The sequence below is a fragment of the Onychostruthus taczanowskii genome, unplaced genomic scaffold (genome assembly GCF_017590055.1).
Source record: "Onychostruthus taczanowskii isolate IOZ18803 unplaced genomic scaffold, ASM1759005v1 scaffold9, whole genome shotgun sequence".
NCBI lineage: Eukaryota > Metazoa > Chordata > Aves > Passeriformes > Passeridae > Onychostruthus > Onychostruthus taczanowskii.
The window spans coordinates 13,976,734-13,991,956 of NW_024506993.1; the positions used below are offsets into that span (position 1 = coordinate 13,976,734).

The 15,223-nt window shown below is 45.3% G+C and overlaps 1 protein-coding gene across 1 annotated transcript; it reads right to left on the bottom strand.

The window, feature by feature from the left end:
* Positions 1-445: 445 nt before the first annotated feature.
* Positions 446-5,708, bottom strand: TMEM40 (transmembrane protein 40). Its single transcript, XM_041425874.1, has 7 exons — positions 5,636-5,708; positions 4,575-4,607; positions 3,052-3,111; positions 2,692-2,763; positions 2,537-2,611; positions 1,814-1,876; positions 446-1,382 (listed from the first exon to the last, which is right to left on the bottom strand). The coding sequence occupies exons 1-7, from the start codon at positions 5,655-5,657 to the stop codon at positions 1,363-1,365; spliced, it is 345 nt and encodes a 114-aa protein (XP_041281808.1). The 5' UTR covers positions 5,658-5,708; the 3' UTR covers positions 446-1,362.
* Positions 5,709-15,223: the final 9,515 nt, after the last annotated feature.

Sequence of the window (15,223 nt, forward strand, 5' to 3'; positions counted from 1 at the left end):
CTCGACTATTCCACAAATTGCCTTTCAGAAAGACATTAGACAGCAGAGGAAACTAAAAAAGCCCTTTTTGTCAGAGCAGGGTGACTCTAGTTTTCAGTTCACCCAAAAGCCATTTCCCACTAGCATGGCTACAGTGGTCTGAGCAAGACTTTATTGGCAGACTAACACAAAATATACAGTAGTTTGGGATGGTGAAATATTTCTACAAAGACCTGTAAAGGAGCATATAAATACTATGAAATGAAATAACTTGTGTTCATCCTTCTTGCACAATTTAGCCCTTGAGGCATTGGGTGGCAGCTGTGCTGTGTTGGTGCAGGCCTGAGTGCAACTCTTGGTGTTTCTGGCAGTGCAGCTGGAACTGCAGGCAAGAGTGACTGACACTGGTGCTTCAAACCATGTACAACAAAAAGTAACCTTTCTAATTTTCTGAGCAAGGCTTGAAATTGTTCCTGTAAAATTCCGAGCTGTTTGGCTTTACAGCTTTCAGATTTACATTTCCTTAAAAGTCCGTGTTTATGGCTTTTTCTGTTGAACTGGTTGCCTTCATTCTGTGGGTATGAAGACCTTACATTTTTACTTAAAATGTAGTTTTGTTGCAATCTTCCTATGATTGCAGTAGTCCTACACTCTAATGAATGTCAAAGTTTTGTGTTTATTTTACTCAAAGAAAGAAAAAGGTTGGGGAATGAGTCAAATCAAGCACTGTGTTTTTCCCCTGAGAAAAGATGAAATGTGCTGTTGTTAATAATCTCATTACTGCAGCACTCTGTCAGTGCCTGTAACATCTCCCCAGCTCTCAGTGAAACCACTGCCCGCCCACTGCTCCGAGTTCTGCCACAATCGATTCATCAGCCCCAGCGCCGGCACCGCCGGGGCTCAGCTGGAGAGCAGGGCCCGCCTCTGCCTGTTCTGCACTGGGGGGAGGAGGAGGAGGAGGCCAGAATCCCTCCAGAAACAGCCGGAGCCTAAGCCAGAACCAGCACAGGCCATTGGTCTGTTGCTGCTGGTACACCACAGGCAGACTGGCGAGGTTTGTTAAATGAGAGATGCCCCACCACGTGGCTGCCTGGGGCAGGGAAGGTGATTGTGTTTGTATTTCAAAGGAATTGAACACAAAGCTACATCTCCGTTATCTTCCAAGCTCTGCTGAGCCCCAAATCACTTCAGAATCCAGACGGGCGCCCTGTATCCCAGTTTCAGGTTTATTTTGGAGGGAAAGGAGTGATGTTTTTCAGAGGTTTCACATTTCAGTATTTCACATTGGCTATTTGGTTGTTAGGTTCACCTCATAAAGCAGTTCCTTTAGTACTGGAAATTTGGACAGCCAGGTTTGGGGAACTCTCCTGAAATACTCCTCTCCTAGGCAGCTTTCCTCATGCCTGTGGGATGAAGAAAAAGACAGCTGTAAGGACTGCTGTGTGTGACTGTACCCATGCAGCTTTTCAGTACTCTTCGTGTTTCGTGTCCATAAACATGGATAAACATGAACCAGGAGTCTGTCTGAAGACCCAACAAGTGAAGACTCCCTCCAGCCCCTGAGTTTTTATTTAAGCTACAGAATTCTTATGCAGACATTGCCAGGAAATAATACCCCATACAGGGTGGAGTATTAAAAATGTGAAAATGTTCTGCCACAGGGAAAGAGTCAAGACTAAATAATTTTCAAACCCAAACAGCTGTAATGAACTGTAGTAAAAGACTTTTTTTTTAAGGCAGCAAGATGGGAAATTGTCATTAAATGAGTTGGTCTTAATTCCTCACCAAACTAAGGTCCAGGGAAGACATGTGTCAGGAAAAAGAGCACTGTTACCTCTTGGCCTGAATCTGTCAATCAGAGGAACAAAGCTGTCAAGGACACTCCGAATTCGGTACACTGGGTGTGAAAACAAACATATAAGGTAAGCAACATAAAACATAAAAAAGTAGAAAAATGGCAAAACCCAAATACTGACCTTTGTTTAAACAAGCACATCTGCAATATCATTAATAAGAAAGATCAGGCTGAGTCATGAGAGAACCATCCAGAACCTCCCACCATGTTAACATGAGATTACAGAGGAGACAAGTTCTTGGTTGGGGAGCCATAACTTGCTGCTGGTGTCAGCACTCCTATACCATCCTTAGGGATTGTCAAAATGCACAGGTTTTAATATTTCCAGTAGCTGCTGCCCCAAGCTCATCCTCAGTCCCAGGGGAATGCATGGCAGCCAGGATGCACAGCATCTTATCCAGTGGATCTGGGAAGACAGGCCTTGCTGCTAAAATTACACGTTGTCATGGCAACACAGCATTCTGCCATTGCTGCAGAAAGAGGTGACTCAGGGTCTTGTGATCACTGAGAAGGAAAAATGAGTCAACCTCTCCCTTCAGTAGCATTAAGGCTGCTTGTCTGCATCCCCTCTGTAATTGGGAGATGTTGGGGGAGTTTCGTGGTGAGTTACAGAATCTCAGCCCCAGCAGTTTTATGGGCTGTGGCAACTGTGTGACCTTGTCCTTAGTGCAGGGACACAGCTGCTGCTGGAGGGACACTTACCTAGACCAAAGTATATCCCAGTGGTTTCCAGGGAAGCAAAGGTGATTAAACCAATCCCAAGAGAAATAGTCCAATCTAAGGCAACAAAATAAATGTTAGCTTTGTTCATTTTTCTATAGTGCAACAATAAATCCTTCAATTGAATCTTGCCTTACCTTTGTAGTAGTAGTAGCAAACTAGTAAAGCTCCAATTGCAAAGCAAAGAATGACAAAATGAAAGAATTCATCTGAAATTGAGAGGGAAGATTAGGTCATAACTGCAGCCATGGCCCTTCCAAATTCACCTTGAGGTACAGACTATCACCCATGGAATGAAATCTCTTTCCCTGAGATTTCTCAGGCACTAGGGTCAACATTGTGAGAGGCCTCGATGATTTTCATCACAAAGCCTTGATGCACTTCAACTAAGCACTCATGTTGGAAAAATGAGTGGAAAAAAGGTTTTTTTGAACCAGAGATCTTATTCTTATTCTGTCAACAGGTTTGACGTCCGTTAGATTTAATAAATCAATTACCATCCTTCCGTATGCCCATCCATGTACACTGAGGGGGGTGAGTGCTCTCCTTCTCATATGCTACAAAAAAGAGAAGTCTTTTATTACTGTGGAACTGTGAAATTAAGAAGTTTAAAGTTTATTTCCCTTTTTGTATCTGAAATAGATTGTCAGAGCAGAATATATGTAAAACTTTTTGTTGGTCTGCAAACCTTTCAGAAAGATCAAATTAGAAATTTTAAAATCACTCCAAAGAACATGGTTTTAAAAATGAATTTTAAAAAGTATAACCAGATGGCTGCATTAACAATACTGAATTGTTTTAAAGTACTGTGGGTACTTTCTGTCTCTTCTGGGACGAGCCATAGTCTCAGAATGACAGTGGGGGAGTAAAGGCCACAGTACAAGGGAGCTTCAGTTTGATCCCTGGGTGCTTTGCACAACCACAGCTACAGTAAAAAGCTCCCCTTCATTACTGAGGGTGTGAGAATCATCCCTCTACTAACACCTGACACCAAGTACTTCTGCACCTCCCAAAATGAGACCTGCTGCTGAAACGAGTCTCCTGCAGCTACACTGGCACAGAGAAAAAACAACTTAAGAACAAATGAGGTATTTTAGAGGTTTAAACACAGAGCAGTTTGCTCTTTGTCATGAGCAAAGTTGCCAAATTCTCTTTTTTCCCCATCTGTATTGCCAGAAAGACCTGAGTATTTTACCATCTCTCCAACAACAGGTCCTAAGCAGCAGTTTTTTCCTTTTTTCTTAGTTGGTGGTTTGAGCAGCCCCTGAGGCACCTGCTGCACCCAAGCTTTTGGGAGTTGATTCAGAACAAGTTCCAGATGCTGATTTCTCCTACACTGGCAACCTCTGCCTGGCAGTGAATTTTCTCTAAAGATGTAACAGGTGAGTACTGGAAGGGTCCTTTACATGAACTGTAGATTTTGCTGTGTTGCTTTTGAACCACAGAGCAACTAAACCTTGAACAGAAGCTCTGCTCTGGGTCACCTGATACAGGCATCAGATTTTTTGTGTCCTTTACATGAACTGTAGATTTTGAACCACAGAGCAACTAAACCTTGAACAGAAGCTCTGCTCTGGGTCACCTGATACAGGCATCAGATTTTTTGCCTCTTTGAGCACTCTGGACTGATCACATTCTGGTTTGGGGGCAAACTCAATTATTTTCTTATTAATACCATAGTATTGCATTATTCTGACTCACAGATACAACTCTTTGCAGTTGTATGAACATCTATAGATAAAGAATTTAGCAGAACATCAATTCACACTTGGCTAGTGTCTGTCCTGTATTACTCTACTTCCTAAATGCAACAGTCCCACTGTAAGTTGGCATCATGGAATGACTTGCACAGTATTTCTTCTGTGAAAGCATTCCATGTTATTACCTGTTTTCAACCTTCTACTTTTTGATTAGACAATCTCTAGGTATTAAGGAGCTGGTATTGCCCTCATCACACTAAGCAAAACTCCTGAAAGAACATCTACAAAATAAACTTCTTTATTTGCATGTTTGTACTCACCATCTACATCTGAATCTTCTCTTCTGGCAATCTCTGGAAAGAAATATAATTTTGTTGCTTCTGATGGAAAAAAATACAAATATGGAGCTTCCTACCATACTCAACACCAAGAAGCAGAGTGAGTAATCACCCATCTGCAAGAAAACTGGGGGGACTGGTAGAGAGGCCAAACACCAAAGGGGAAAGTCCCACGACCCTTTCTGCACCTGGCAGTGTGGGGAGAATATGGCCCTGCAATGGATCCCTCTGCCCTGGTGTTCCTGTAGCTCCTTGGGGATAGGTAACTCAAAAACCTCTCCAAGAGATTTTGTAACTTCTCCACTGCACAGAAGAGAAGTGCAGCAGATGTCCTCTCCAAAGGCTGCTCCACTGAGCTGTTTGTCTCTCATCCTGTGGCCTTGGCCTGGGCACAGGAGGGATGAGGTCAGCAATGCAATTAAGCTGTTGGCAATTTCCTGCTGTGGGTTTTTTACAAACATTCTGGGGCTGTGCAGCAGTCTGGTGGGAGGAAGTCTGCCTTCACACTGCCTGTCTGTGCAAGCCTCTTGCCTGGCACTGTTGCTCTGTTGCCTGACATCTGGCTTTCACCTGGCACCTCCTGCTGGGAATGCTGTGCATTCAGAGCCAAACATCACTTCTTGCAGAAACCAGGTTCCAGGTCCCTCCCAGCCTTGCACCCCTGCTCAGCAGGAGACAGAGGGCTTCAGGGAATGTTAAAAACTGCCTCTAGCTTTTTTGGCTAAGACTGAACAGTTGCCCAACAGAACTGCTGGGTTTTCCCCTAAAGAATGCCTGCTATGAGCTGATCTTGTGAGAGCCTGGCAGACCTACAAAATTGGGTTAATCTGCCAGAACACCTTGTACAAATCACCTGCTGTCAGCCAGTCACTACCACAGCCTTGCAACAGAATGTCTGCACCATGCCCAGGCCCAACACCAGGCTAACTGGAAATCAAGGGATTTACAGCCTGAGAGTTATTACTTAATGTCTCAGCAGGTCAGACAGAAGACACTGCAGTTATAGTCATTCCAGCAGGATGAGGTGACCTGGGAGCACTTACCTGAATCTCTGTAGGGAACCATCTCTGCTGGTATTCCTAAAACATGACACAGAGATGAGGTAGGTTAATACCTGCAGTGAGGGTATCTGGTGCCAGTGCCAGCCCATCAGCTCCCTGAAATCAGTGTGGGTGTGCTACAGAGACAAGGAAGAGATTGACTCTAACTCCTTACAGAGGGTGACTCTGCTGGGGGTTACGCAGTCAAAAAGTGGGAAATGACTGAATTCTTCCCCCCTGCTATTCCATCTCTCCAAGTATCTGGAGGGGTAGAATGATTCAGGTAGAATCAGACTCCTGTGAGACAGATTAGATCTCCTAATGTCAATTTTAAATGAGCTGCTCTTACATTTGGGCTGAGCTCAGTTTAAGACATTAATTAAAACACTAATGCTTTACATTCTTACATCCATAGGTCTATAGGTATTTCTGTGTGTTGACACAGCACATTTTCTTCATCTGCATTGTACTTATTTTCCATTTTTCCTTTGGTAGGAAAGGAGAACCCTCAGGAACAAGGTGGCCCTTGCTGATGATCTCCAGTCAGTGCTGTGGGCTGACTGCAGGCCCTCTAAGTAGTGGCTGTGAGAGCTTATTTTCCATTTTCCCTTTGGTAGGAAAGGAAAGGAAAAGCCTCAGGAACAAGGTGATGATGATCCCAGTCAGTGCTGTGGGCTGACTGCAGGCCCTCTAAGTAGTGGCTGTGAGAGATGTTTTCAGAATCCTCTTGCTGCATTTCAGCAGCAGCAGCTGTACAGACCCAGGCAGCAGAACTCCTCCCACAACAGCAGATTCTGCACAGTGGCTGTGACAGATCATTTCAGAATCCTCTTGCTGCATTTCAGTGGCAGCTGTGCAGACCCAGGCAGCAGAACTCCTCCCACAACAGCAGATTTACAGGAAATCAGACCCTTTGTCTAATTTCAGTTGTGTTTTTTGCACACAAAGGGTAATACAAAGCATCAAATGAAAACATCATACACACTACAGTTTAGACCTTCTTAAATGGTTGTGGTAGACACCTAAACTTTCATATTCTGGCGTTTAATTACTCATAATGTTACCCCTGTGCAAATTCCCACTTCCTGAAGAGGCAGCAGCTGAACGGTGCTTCAGCAGGAGGGTGGCTTCCCCTGCCCTGGGCTCCTTCTGCCGCGGCTCCAGCTCCCTCTCGTGGCACAGGAGCACAGCCCTCACAGCCAGGCCACACCAGGATCCCAGCTCCTCTGGCTCCTGTGGCCAGGGCTGCCTCTGAGCAGTTCACACCCAGCTCTGTGCTCAGGGCCGGGGCTCTGAGCATCTCTTCATCAGGAGGGGCAGGATTTGGGCACAGGCAGGTAGATGGGATTCCTTCTCCTCCAGCTCCTCGAGGCTGCTCGCAGCCCAAGGCTCTTGTTACCAACATTCCTGCTCTGAGAGATGACCAAAGCTGGGCTGGGCACCAGGCTGGGAGGTCTCTCCCCTTCAGGAACAAGTTTAATCAAGGCAGAAGCAGGAACAGGATGCCCTTGAGAGTCCCCAGCTAAATTTAGGGTCATCTTAAGTGAGTGCTCCTCTGTCATCTGTTGAAGACAATTAATGACTATGGACCCTGTGCAACTGCCCTTAGTTCCTTACTGCACAACCACGCAAATAAGTCTCTTTTATCTTGTTGCCAGGTTCAGCACCCTGTGTGCCATCCCCTGTCCATTCCTTTTATTTTTGCATGTGCTGCCATGGAATTATATTTTAATATAATAACAAATATTTTCCCTGGCTCAGCTCTGATTTCCTACCACTGAGAGTGCTCAGAGGGGTCCTGGCTGGCTGGATAACAGTCTGCAAAAACGTCAGGGAAAACTTTCTCAGGTCAAAGAAACTTCTTTGGCAGCATCATCCCAGGACATGCTCTCTCCCTAAACACAGGTAGTTCTTTCCCCAGAAGAAGGCAAGCCTAACTGCAGTAAAATACTAACTTTTGCTCCCATTACCACCATACCTAACTGCTTTTCCTGAGCAGCACTTCCAGGGAGTTCAGTTGTTCACTAATAATCACTTCCAAGCACATAACAGAGTGTTCAAGCTGCTGTCAAGTCCCACTGACAGCTGACAGGAGGACAGGTAGGACTCACCCTTTCCCTTGGAGCTGGGCAGCTGCCTGTACCCAGATGGGTTGGAAGTCTTCAGCAAAAGGTAAAGAAGAGCCATTGCCCTGACTCCTTTCTTCTCTATGGCTTTCAGGCAGGCAGCACAGCCTCCGGGGAGGACATCACAGCTGTTGAGGAGCTGAAAAGGAGGTAAGTAACTAGCAAATGGTCTTTCCAATAAAGCACAGCCTGTAGAAGCACACCCTGATGGGCAAATGAGTGTACCCCACCCTGTGGGAAATGTAACCCCCTGCTCCTACTATACAAAGGGAAAACTGGGGCCAAAGAGTAATGTCAAAGATGGGAAGAGAATGTAAACTCCATTCAGCAACTCGGAGCAGAGCCTTCAACTGGGAAAAACAGCATAGTGGGCAGTAGTTAATATTCAGAGAGCTGGAGAAATACAGCTATAGGGTCTGAAAAAGGCCATGAAATTGCTGCAGTATCTTACAGCAAAATGTGCCTAACAATGGTCCTGCCTAGAACATAGTGAGCTGAGCTGATCCTGAGGAATTTATACAGAGCCGTTATTTTTGCACATGGAGAGCAGTGAAATTAAAAGCAGTGGCCTGAACCTCATTTATCTAAGTGCCCTGTTACACCTTTTATTATATTTCAGTATTTCAGCTAGTGGGACTCTGTTCTCTCTCCCCAGAGTATAGTACAAAAGTAGAATAACAAGGATAGGTGCTTCTTTGGTTACTTACATTGTTCTTTTCTTCAGTATTCAGGATAGGTGGGTCAGTAGAGGCCAAGCATTTCACAAGTGATTCCCAGAAGGACTGGTTCATTTTCTCATGATTCTCCAAGTACTTGGCATCAGCAGCAAAAACTCTCTGAAGAATGTCTGCAAGGGAAACAAACCTGTCACTGTGCAGGAGTAGAGGGGGGTCTCATGGCAGTGTTCCTGTGGTGCTCAGTGCAGGTGTGGAGACAGACACCAGGCTGTAACACACTGCCCAATAACAGCACACAGGAAAGAGAGTGGTGCTGTACTGTATAAAGCATCTCAGTCTGCAACAAAACAGTAGACAAATGTCAAATAGTCCATACAAATGACTGATGTCTCTGTGATGCTGTTGTCTCAGTTAGAGAAGCATGGCAAGTGTTCCCTAAGTATTGCTAGCTATTTAACAGGTATTTATTCTGACCATGCTGTTTTACAGACAGGCACAAAGACCCCAAGGACTGGATAACAAGGTTCTGAGATTGCTCATCAGGCATTTAATGCACAGTACAGTCTCCTTCAGGTATCTGAATTCCCACTTGCATGTGCACAAAGCCTAACAGGAGGCTGTGGAAGAGCTGGGAATTGACTGCTGGTCTCTCTTTTACAAGCAAGGAGACAGATAGGGTGTGTTTTCAGAGGAAACAGATTTCAATGACTCGTGCCCACCCTGGCAAACACTGCTGTGCACTGTGCATGAGCCAAAGCTCTGATCTTTGTGTGCCTCCCTCACCTTGCTGTTCTTCAGTAAGATCTGGGATCGGGACATCCAAATTCTCCATTGCTGTGCCTGTTTGAAAGGGGAGAAAAAGCACATTTAGAATCGGGTCACTGACCTTCCTGGTTTTCTGTCCTTGATTTTCTGCAAACACAGTATCTCTCTCTGGGCCTTTCAGTTTTGAAACCACTTCTCTGTTTCACATCATGATTCATTTACCCTTCTGGGACCCAGTTTTTGTCTCCTCCAAGTGAGCCTCACTGGCCTTTGGTTATTAGGAAAGAACAAAAGTCTGATCATCATGAGTAAAACAAAAAGAAGTTAGACTTGATCATTCACATTGTTGTTTTGTAAAGCTACCAAGGTGTCTAATTAAACATTTACCACAGATGTGAGTAACCTAATAGGCTGGGTTCCATTCATGAAACAGAACAATTATCCTGTACCTTTAACATCCTAATATTTAAAATGTATCAGCCAGGAAAAATAGCAGAAATAGTTCCTAGCAAAGTCCCACAAGACTTTGAATTCTTGCCTCACAGAAGACTTTGATACTTCAACATCTGTTCTTCCCAAGTTGTCATGAAAACGAAATTTCCAAAACTTTAGCTTTATGAATTACAAACTATTAAGTGCTGATCCCAGATTAATTACTGGTATTTGTTACAGAAACAAATGTTCTGACATCTCCAAAATTCAGTATTTCCTTTGGCTTTTATAAACTTGCCACAGAAGTTTTGTGCCGAGGCTGGAATATTCTGATGGTGCACGTTTTGTGGTGGCTGTGGTTCTGAACTGCTGCCTCTGCCTAGCATGGTGCAGGCATTCTGCACTGCTGCATCTCCCCTCATGCAACATTGCAACTAATCAACTGTTGTATTGAGAGATGCAAAAGAAGGGTTTTGGGGAGCCTAAAGCACAGTTTCCACTATGCAGGATGCAACAAGAAAACAGTTCATATGTCCATACATTTTCTTATAATATGAGTTTTGGATGCATTCAACAAAACACTTCCAATCAAGCACTTTCAGAACTAAGTACATCCTTCAAATTTTCCAGAGGAAAACCTGTTTCTTTTCCCACTGTCGCTTTCAGTTGTCTAAAGACCATCATATCAGTCCAAAAAATATTCTAATACAAAGCCCAAAACAGGTCAGTTAATATCTTGAAAAGGATATTGTAACACACAAACAAACAGAACAACTTTTTAGGGTGTCAGTTCTCAGACAGAGGAAATTAGACACAGACAAACTTCAAAAGACTTCTGGGAAAATTACATAACCGCTTTCAAAGGCTCAGCTCAGAAAACTTGGCTTACCTGCCTCCAAAGTGTATTGTGAGAAAACAATATTTTAACAACATTTTGAAATTATTCCCAGTGATGAATCTATGCAAAAGATCTACAGATCTTCCCCTTTCCTTGACTTACATCCAGCCTTTGCTGCTGTAGCTGTGGCAGCAGCCCTGTGGGAGCTGTGAGCCTGTGAGCACCCGATAGGGAATGCAGGAAATGCATCTGTCCCCTCTGTGGGTAAGCATCAGCTGATGTGGAAATGTAGGAGCCCAGCACACCACACCCTGGACAGACTTGTTCTTGGCCACTCAACCAAGAATGCCAGTTCATAGGCACATATATATCTGCAGCTATGGTTTTCTGCCTTTTTTCAGTCTCTTTCTTGCCTTCCTATTTGCTCAACTTAGACCTTGCAACAGTTGCTTGTTTAACCTAAATCCTTTAGGCCTCTCTCTGGACTGCATGGTCAAAACACCAGAGCTAAAGGAACAAAAGTACTTTAAATATAAACATTTTTTTCCAGCTGATTAATTCAATTTCAGAAAATAATTTAAAAAGTATCATGATGTTTTACTGTCAAGTGAAACTCAGGAGGTTTGTCTTTGGGGTTCCTAGTACCTAGTGAAGGCCACTTTCGGTGGCATTTTAAGGCAGGTTGCTGTTCCCCTGACAGGAACCTGTCACAGCAGCTGCCTTATCCCAGATTTGCATCATCCCAAAGACAAAGTGAGCAGGTTGGCACTACATGACCTGTCCTGCCACGCACACAGGAAGAGCAGATTCAACACTGAAGGCAGGGCAGACGCTGCCAACGTCATCTTATCTGCTATCAGACTGATTTACTTCAAAACCGCTCATTTGCTGGCCCAAATGAGCCAGCAGGCTGCTCAGCTGTTCCAGCAGAAGAAACAGAGTTGCCTAATGCCTTTTGCATCCTGCTGTGGTAAGACCTGGATGCCACAAGATGATCCAGGAGCAGCCAGCATCTGCTCCCATCTCCCTTTCTGTGCCTCCAGCACAGCTCAGCCCAGTCAGTCACCAAGATTTATATTAACCAGGGAAGTTGGGTACCTAATTTCTCTTAGACTATGCACATTAATTACCCTGTGGCTCGTCTGGAAAGAAAATCAGATCTAAACAAAGGATAACTATAGGTACCTAATTATTGTATGTTTTAAAAGTGACTTAGTTGATTATACCTCATAATGAGAGAAGGATGATGATATACAGGCATTTCAGCCTGGCCATGAGCTCACTGGGGAGTGACATGAACAACAGACTTCACCTTGCTTTCCTCACAGTAAATCACAATTTAATTGCACTGAGGTCTTTTTAACATGTTAGACTAAAATTTGTGTGCAGAGTCACATTTAGAAAGTGAGGTTAACAACTTCCATACATAAGGTTTTGCTTAGCTGATGAAATATATTTGAGGGAAATTGCTCAATGGGATAACAAGAAAAATGCAAATAAGATTGTTTTACCTTCAAGTCAAAAATCAGACAATCCCAAACATTTTCCCTTTGAAACTACTTTTACCTTTCATTTTAAGTTATATGCTGACACCTAAACCTGCTAAATTTTATTTTAAAGTCCCTCAATGCCCTTCTCTCAAATCAAAGCAAACCAACTTCTTAAAGCACACCTGCAAGTCTTAGGTTGGTCCTAGCAGTTGGTTCCACAGGAGGACGTCCTGGAGGGCCGTGGCCGTGGTGAAAGCTGAGTTTCTTCCTGTGAGACAACAAAAACTGATCCACAGCAGTTCTGTCTGAAACCCTTCCTGCTCCAGTCTCCTTGGGCTGTGGTAATAATTCTGCTACCCTTCTGCTTGCCTTCCTGTTGTCAAATGTAGCTGAAATGCGACACAGAAGTAGCAAAACTCAGACTTTTCATTCTCCTCGAACACAGGCGTGTAGGGAGACCCAGCAAATGCATGTCACAGCAGCGAGGGCAGCTCCCCATGCTGGCTCTGACAGCCCCATGGGGGTGAGCAAGGAGCAGGCACAGCCATGCACTCCTTGCACAGCTCCAGCACTTCCTTCCTCCCCTGGCTTTCACAGCAGGCCCAGACACGGCGGCTGCACTGCTGCCAGCCCCACACCTGTAAGCCCTGGGGAGGTTGTTGTTCATTTTCCAGCTCTGCCCTAAGCATTGACGTGAAGCGTTTGAAATTACTTGGTTTGTGTTTCTCCTTTCATGCCCTGTGCCTCTCTGTGGTTGCTGTAAAGCTCTGAAGGAAGAATATTAACTCATCAGAAGCCAGAAATGTTGATGCTTGTAGTCTGAGTAAAATTAAGGCAAACAAACCTTTCTCTTTGCATAAAGTGTTGGGCATGCTGTGCGGATTTTAGAGAAAAAAACTATTTAAAAGATGGGGAAGTTGAGTCAAAAAGACTCCAGCTGAGTCAAAAAGAGAGATTATAGGGAAGTCCTGTAATCCCCACAGCACCAGAACCCTTTTCCTATACAGTAGCTTAATGCCTCAAATAGCAAGCAATAACCCAGCAGTACCAAGAGCCAGCACACAGCCCCCAACCACCCTCAGGCTTGACCCCAAGAAGCTCCCGAGCCCCTCCCCAGCTCTCACCTTCACGGCTGTGTGGCGGTTCAGGATCCTGGGTCAGGGATCCAGGGCCAGCCCTGGGCGGGAAGGCGTCGGGGCTGGGGCCTCACGTGGCCTCCCCTGACTCACGGGGTGAGCGGCAGCGGCTCCGTTGTCCTGCGGCTCCTGAGGTCACGCTGCAGGCGTGTGTTCCCATGTCCCTGAGCCCTGGGGAAGGTGGCCAAGGGCCAGTCCCGCTGGCACAGCGAGAGGAGATGCAGCTCCCAGCCCGCTTCAGGCACTAATGGCCCCCAGTGGCCCTGAGCAGCCAGGAGCCCTCACTCCCGCCCACGGCTGCTCCAGCACAGCCCCTGCTCAGGTTGGAGACCCAGCCCAGCCCCGCTTGTTTGGCCTCCCTGGGACATCAGGGGGGCACTGGGGATGTAGAATCCACTCTGTGGGGAGAGGCCCTGGGCTCTGGTAAAGCTATGCAGGGACACCGTGATGAGGGTTTGGAAGCCCAGGCACTCCTCTCCTGCTCAGGGCATCCCAGGGAGGCACAGGTGGAATGCCTGTGCAGCTAGGCCAGTGACAGCAAAGAGAAACGTGCTCTCCACCCCACCTGTCCCCTGCAGCCACAGAGGGTGCTGACAACACAAAGCCTCTGGCTCTGCTCATCCTATACCTGCCATAAAGGTCATTGGTGCTCCCCTCCAGCCCTTCTCAGCCACATCAGTTATCTGGAGCCACCCCAGGGCTGTTTGCTGTTCAGGGCAGCTGCTCCCTCACTGGCAGGCGATGCTTTCTGAGCCAGCCAGCCTTCACCACAAGGAAATGAGAGTAGGAAAGGAGGGGGCAAATTCCTGCAGTGCACTACAGCAGAAGGTGGCAGATGTTTGGTCACCTGAAAATGTATGTGAGGAGTGACAGCCAGTGTCAAAGGAGACTCCTTGGGCCACTCCAATAGCACAGTGGCTGTTGATTGCACAAGGTGTGGTCATGTAAGTCATTTGTCAAATTCAGCTAATGGTTTGACCTGCTGCAGTTGGTACTCCAGGAAGGATTGTACTCCCTCTGTTCTCACTTCTTCATCTCCTGATGCTTCTGGAGTGACTGGGACACAGGTAAAGTAAGTTATACTTCCTGTACTTCCTTATTTTTCTTTTCCAGTCTGTTTGGCTGTTTGCTATGGTTTTTTGGTATCTTTTTAGAAGAGGAAAGGATTGGGGTTTGTGGTTTTGAAGGCAGGTATTCCACTACATTTATACAAGTGCCTATTCAAGTGCCTTGTCTCACTTCCCCTGACATTTTTAATTACATGTAACATTGAACACTTAAAGCAGCTACCACTCTGCATCTACTGCCAGGAAGATTATCTAATGAATTAGAATGCTTTATCATGTATTACAGGTGTTTATTGGTCCTTATTTGGGAACCGTCCTCTGAGAGATTAAGGAGAATGGTGATTTATTCTTTGTATGCTGGGAAAATTGCTTCCAGGAGAGGTTTAGAGAGGTGAGACACAGACAGAGCAGCTCTTATGCTTGACACTAATTGGGTGCAACATGTGTGTGGATTTGTCACTCAGACAGGTTGCATGAGAAATGTGGAAATACTCCTAAGTGAGTGTAGGAGGGGCCCAATGATGGAACATACAGTAGTTATTGCTCATTATGTCATCACATTTCTGACAGATTTAAACGTTCCCATGACTCCTCTTGCCCTACCCTGACTTTCATCCAATGGGCTGGTTAAACTACTCCCTCCTGTGCATTTACTTGCTACTTATTTTCCTTTAAATAAAGTCTGCTTCAACAATTGTGAGCCTGTGAAGCACAGGTAAGTGCAGGAGAAGGATTATGCCACACTGCCAGCTGTACTTTGCAAGCTACAGGTAGTTTACAGCTACCTTCCTGCTTTTAAACTGTGAGACTCGAGAGAGAAGGAAAAAGCAACAAGCAGTGAACACAACCCACTTCCTAACCTTCCAGACCATCACTGAACCAGTAACTTATGCTGAAATCGGGTGAAAGATGTTTGCTTTTGGCTGGGACAAAGCCTGGCATTTTGCTATGAAAGCTTGTGGAATCATATGTAGAGTATGAGTAGATCATGTTGTACCTTACTAAGATTTTTGGAAAATTTTCTCATTCTGTACCCTCCTGTGGAATTACTTGCCATAAT

Bases quoted from the DNA above. Each gene is read 5' to 3' on its own strand.
- TMEM40 (XM_041425874.1), bottom strand. From the start codon at position 5,657: ATGGTTCCCTACAGAGATTCAG. The intron at 4,608-5,635 runs GTAAGTGCTCCC...ATTTCTTTCCAG, and splicing joins GGTTCCCTACAGAGATTCAG to AGATTGCCAGAAGAGAAGAT. The intron at 1,383-1,813 runs GTAACAGTGCTC...TTCATCCCACAG, and splicing joins TGACAGATTCAGGCCAAGAG to GCATGAGGAAAGCTGCCTAG.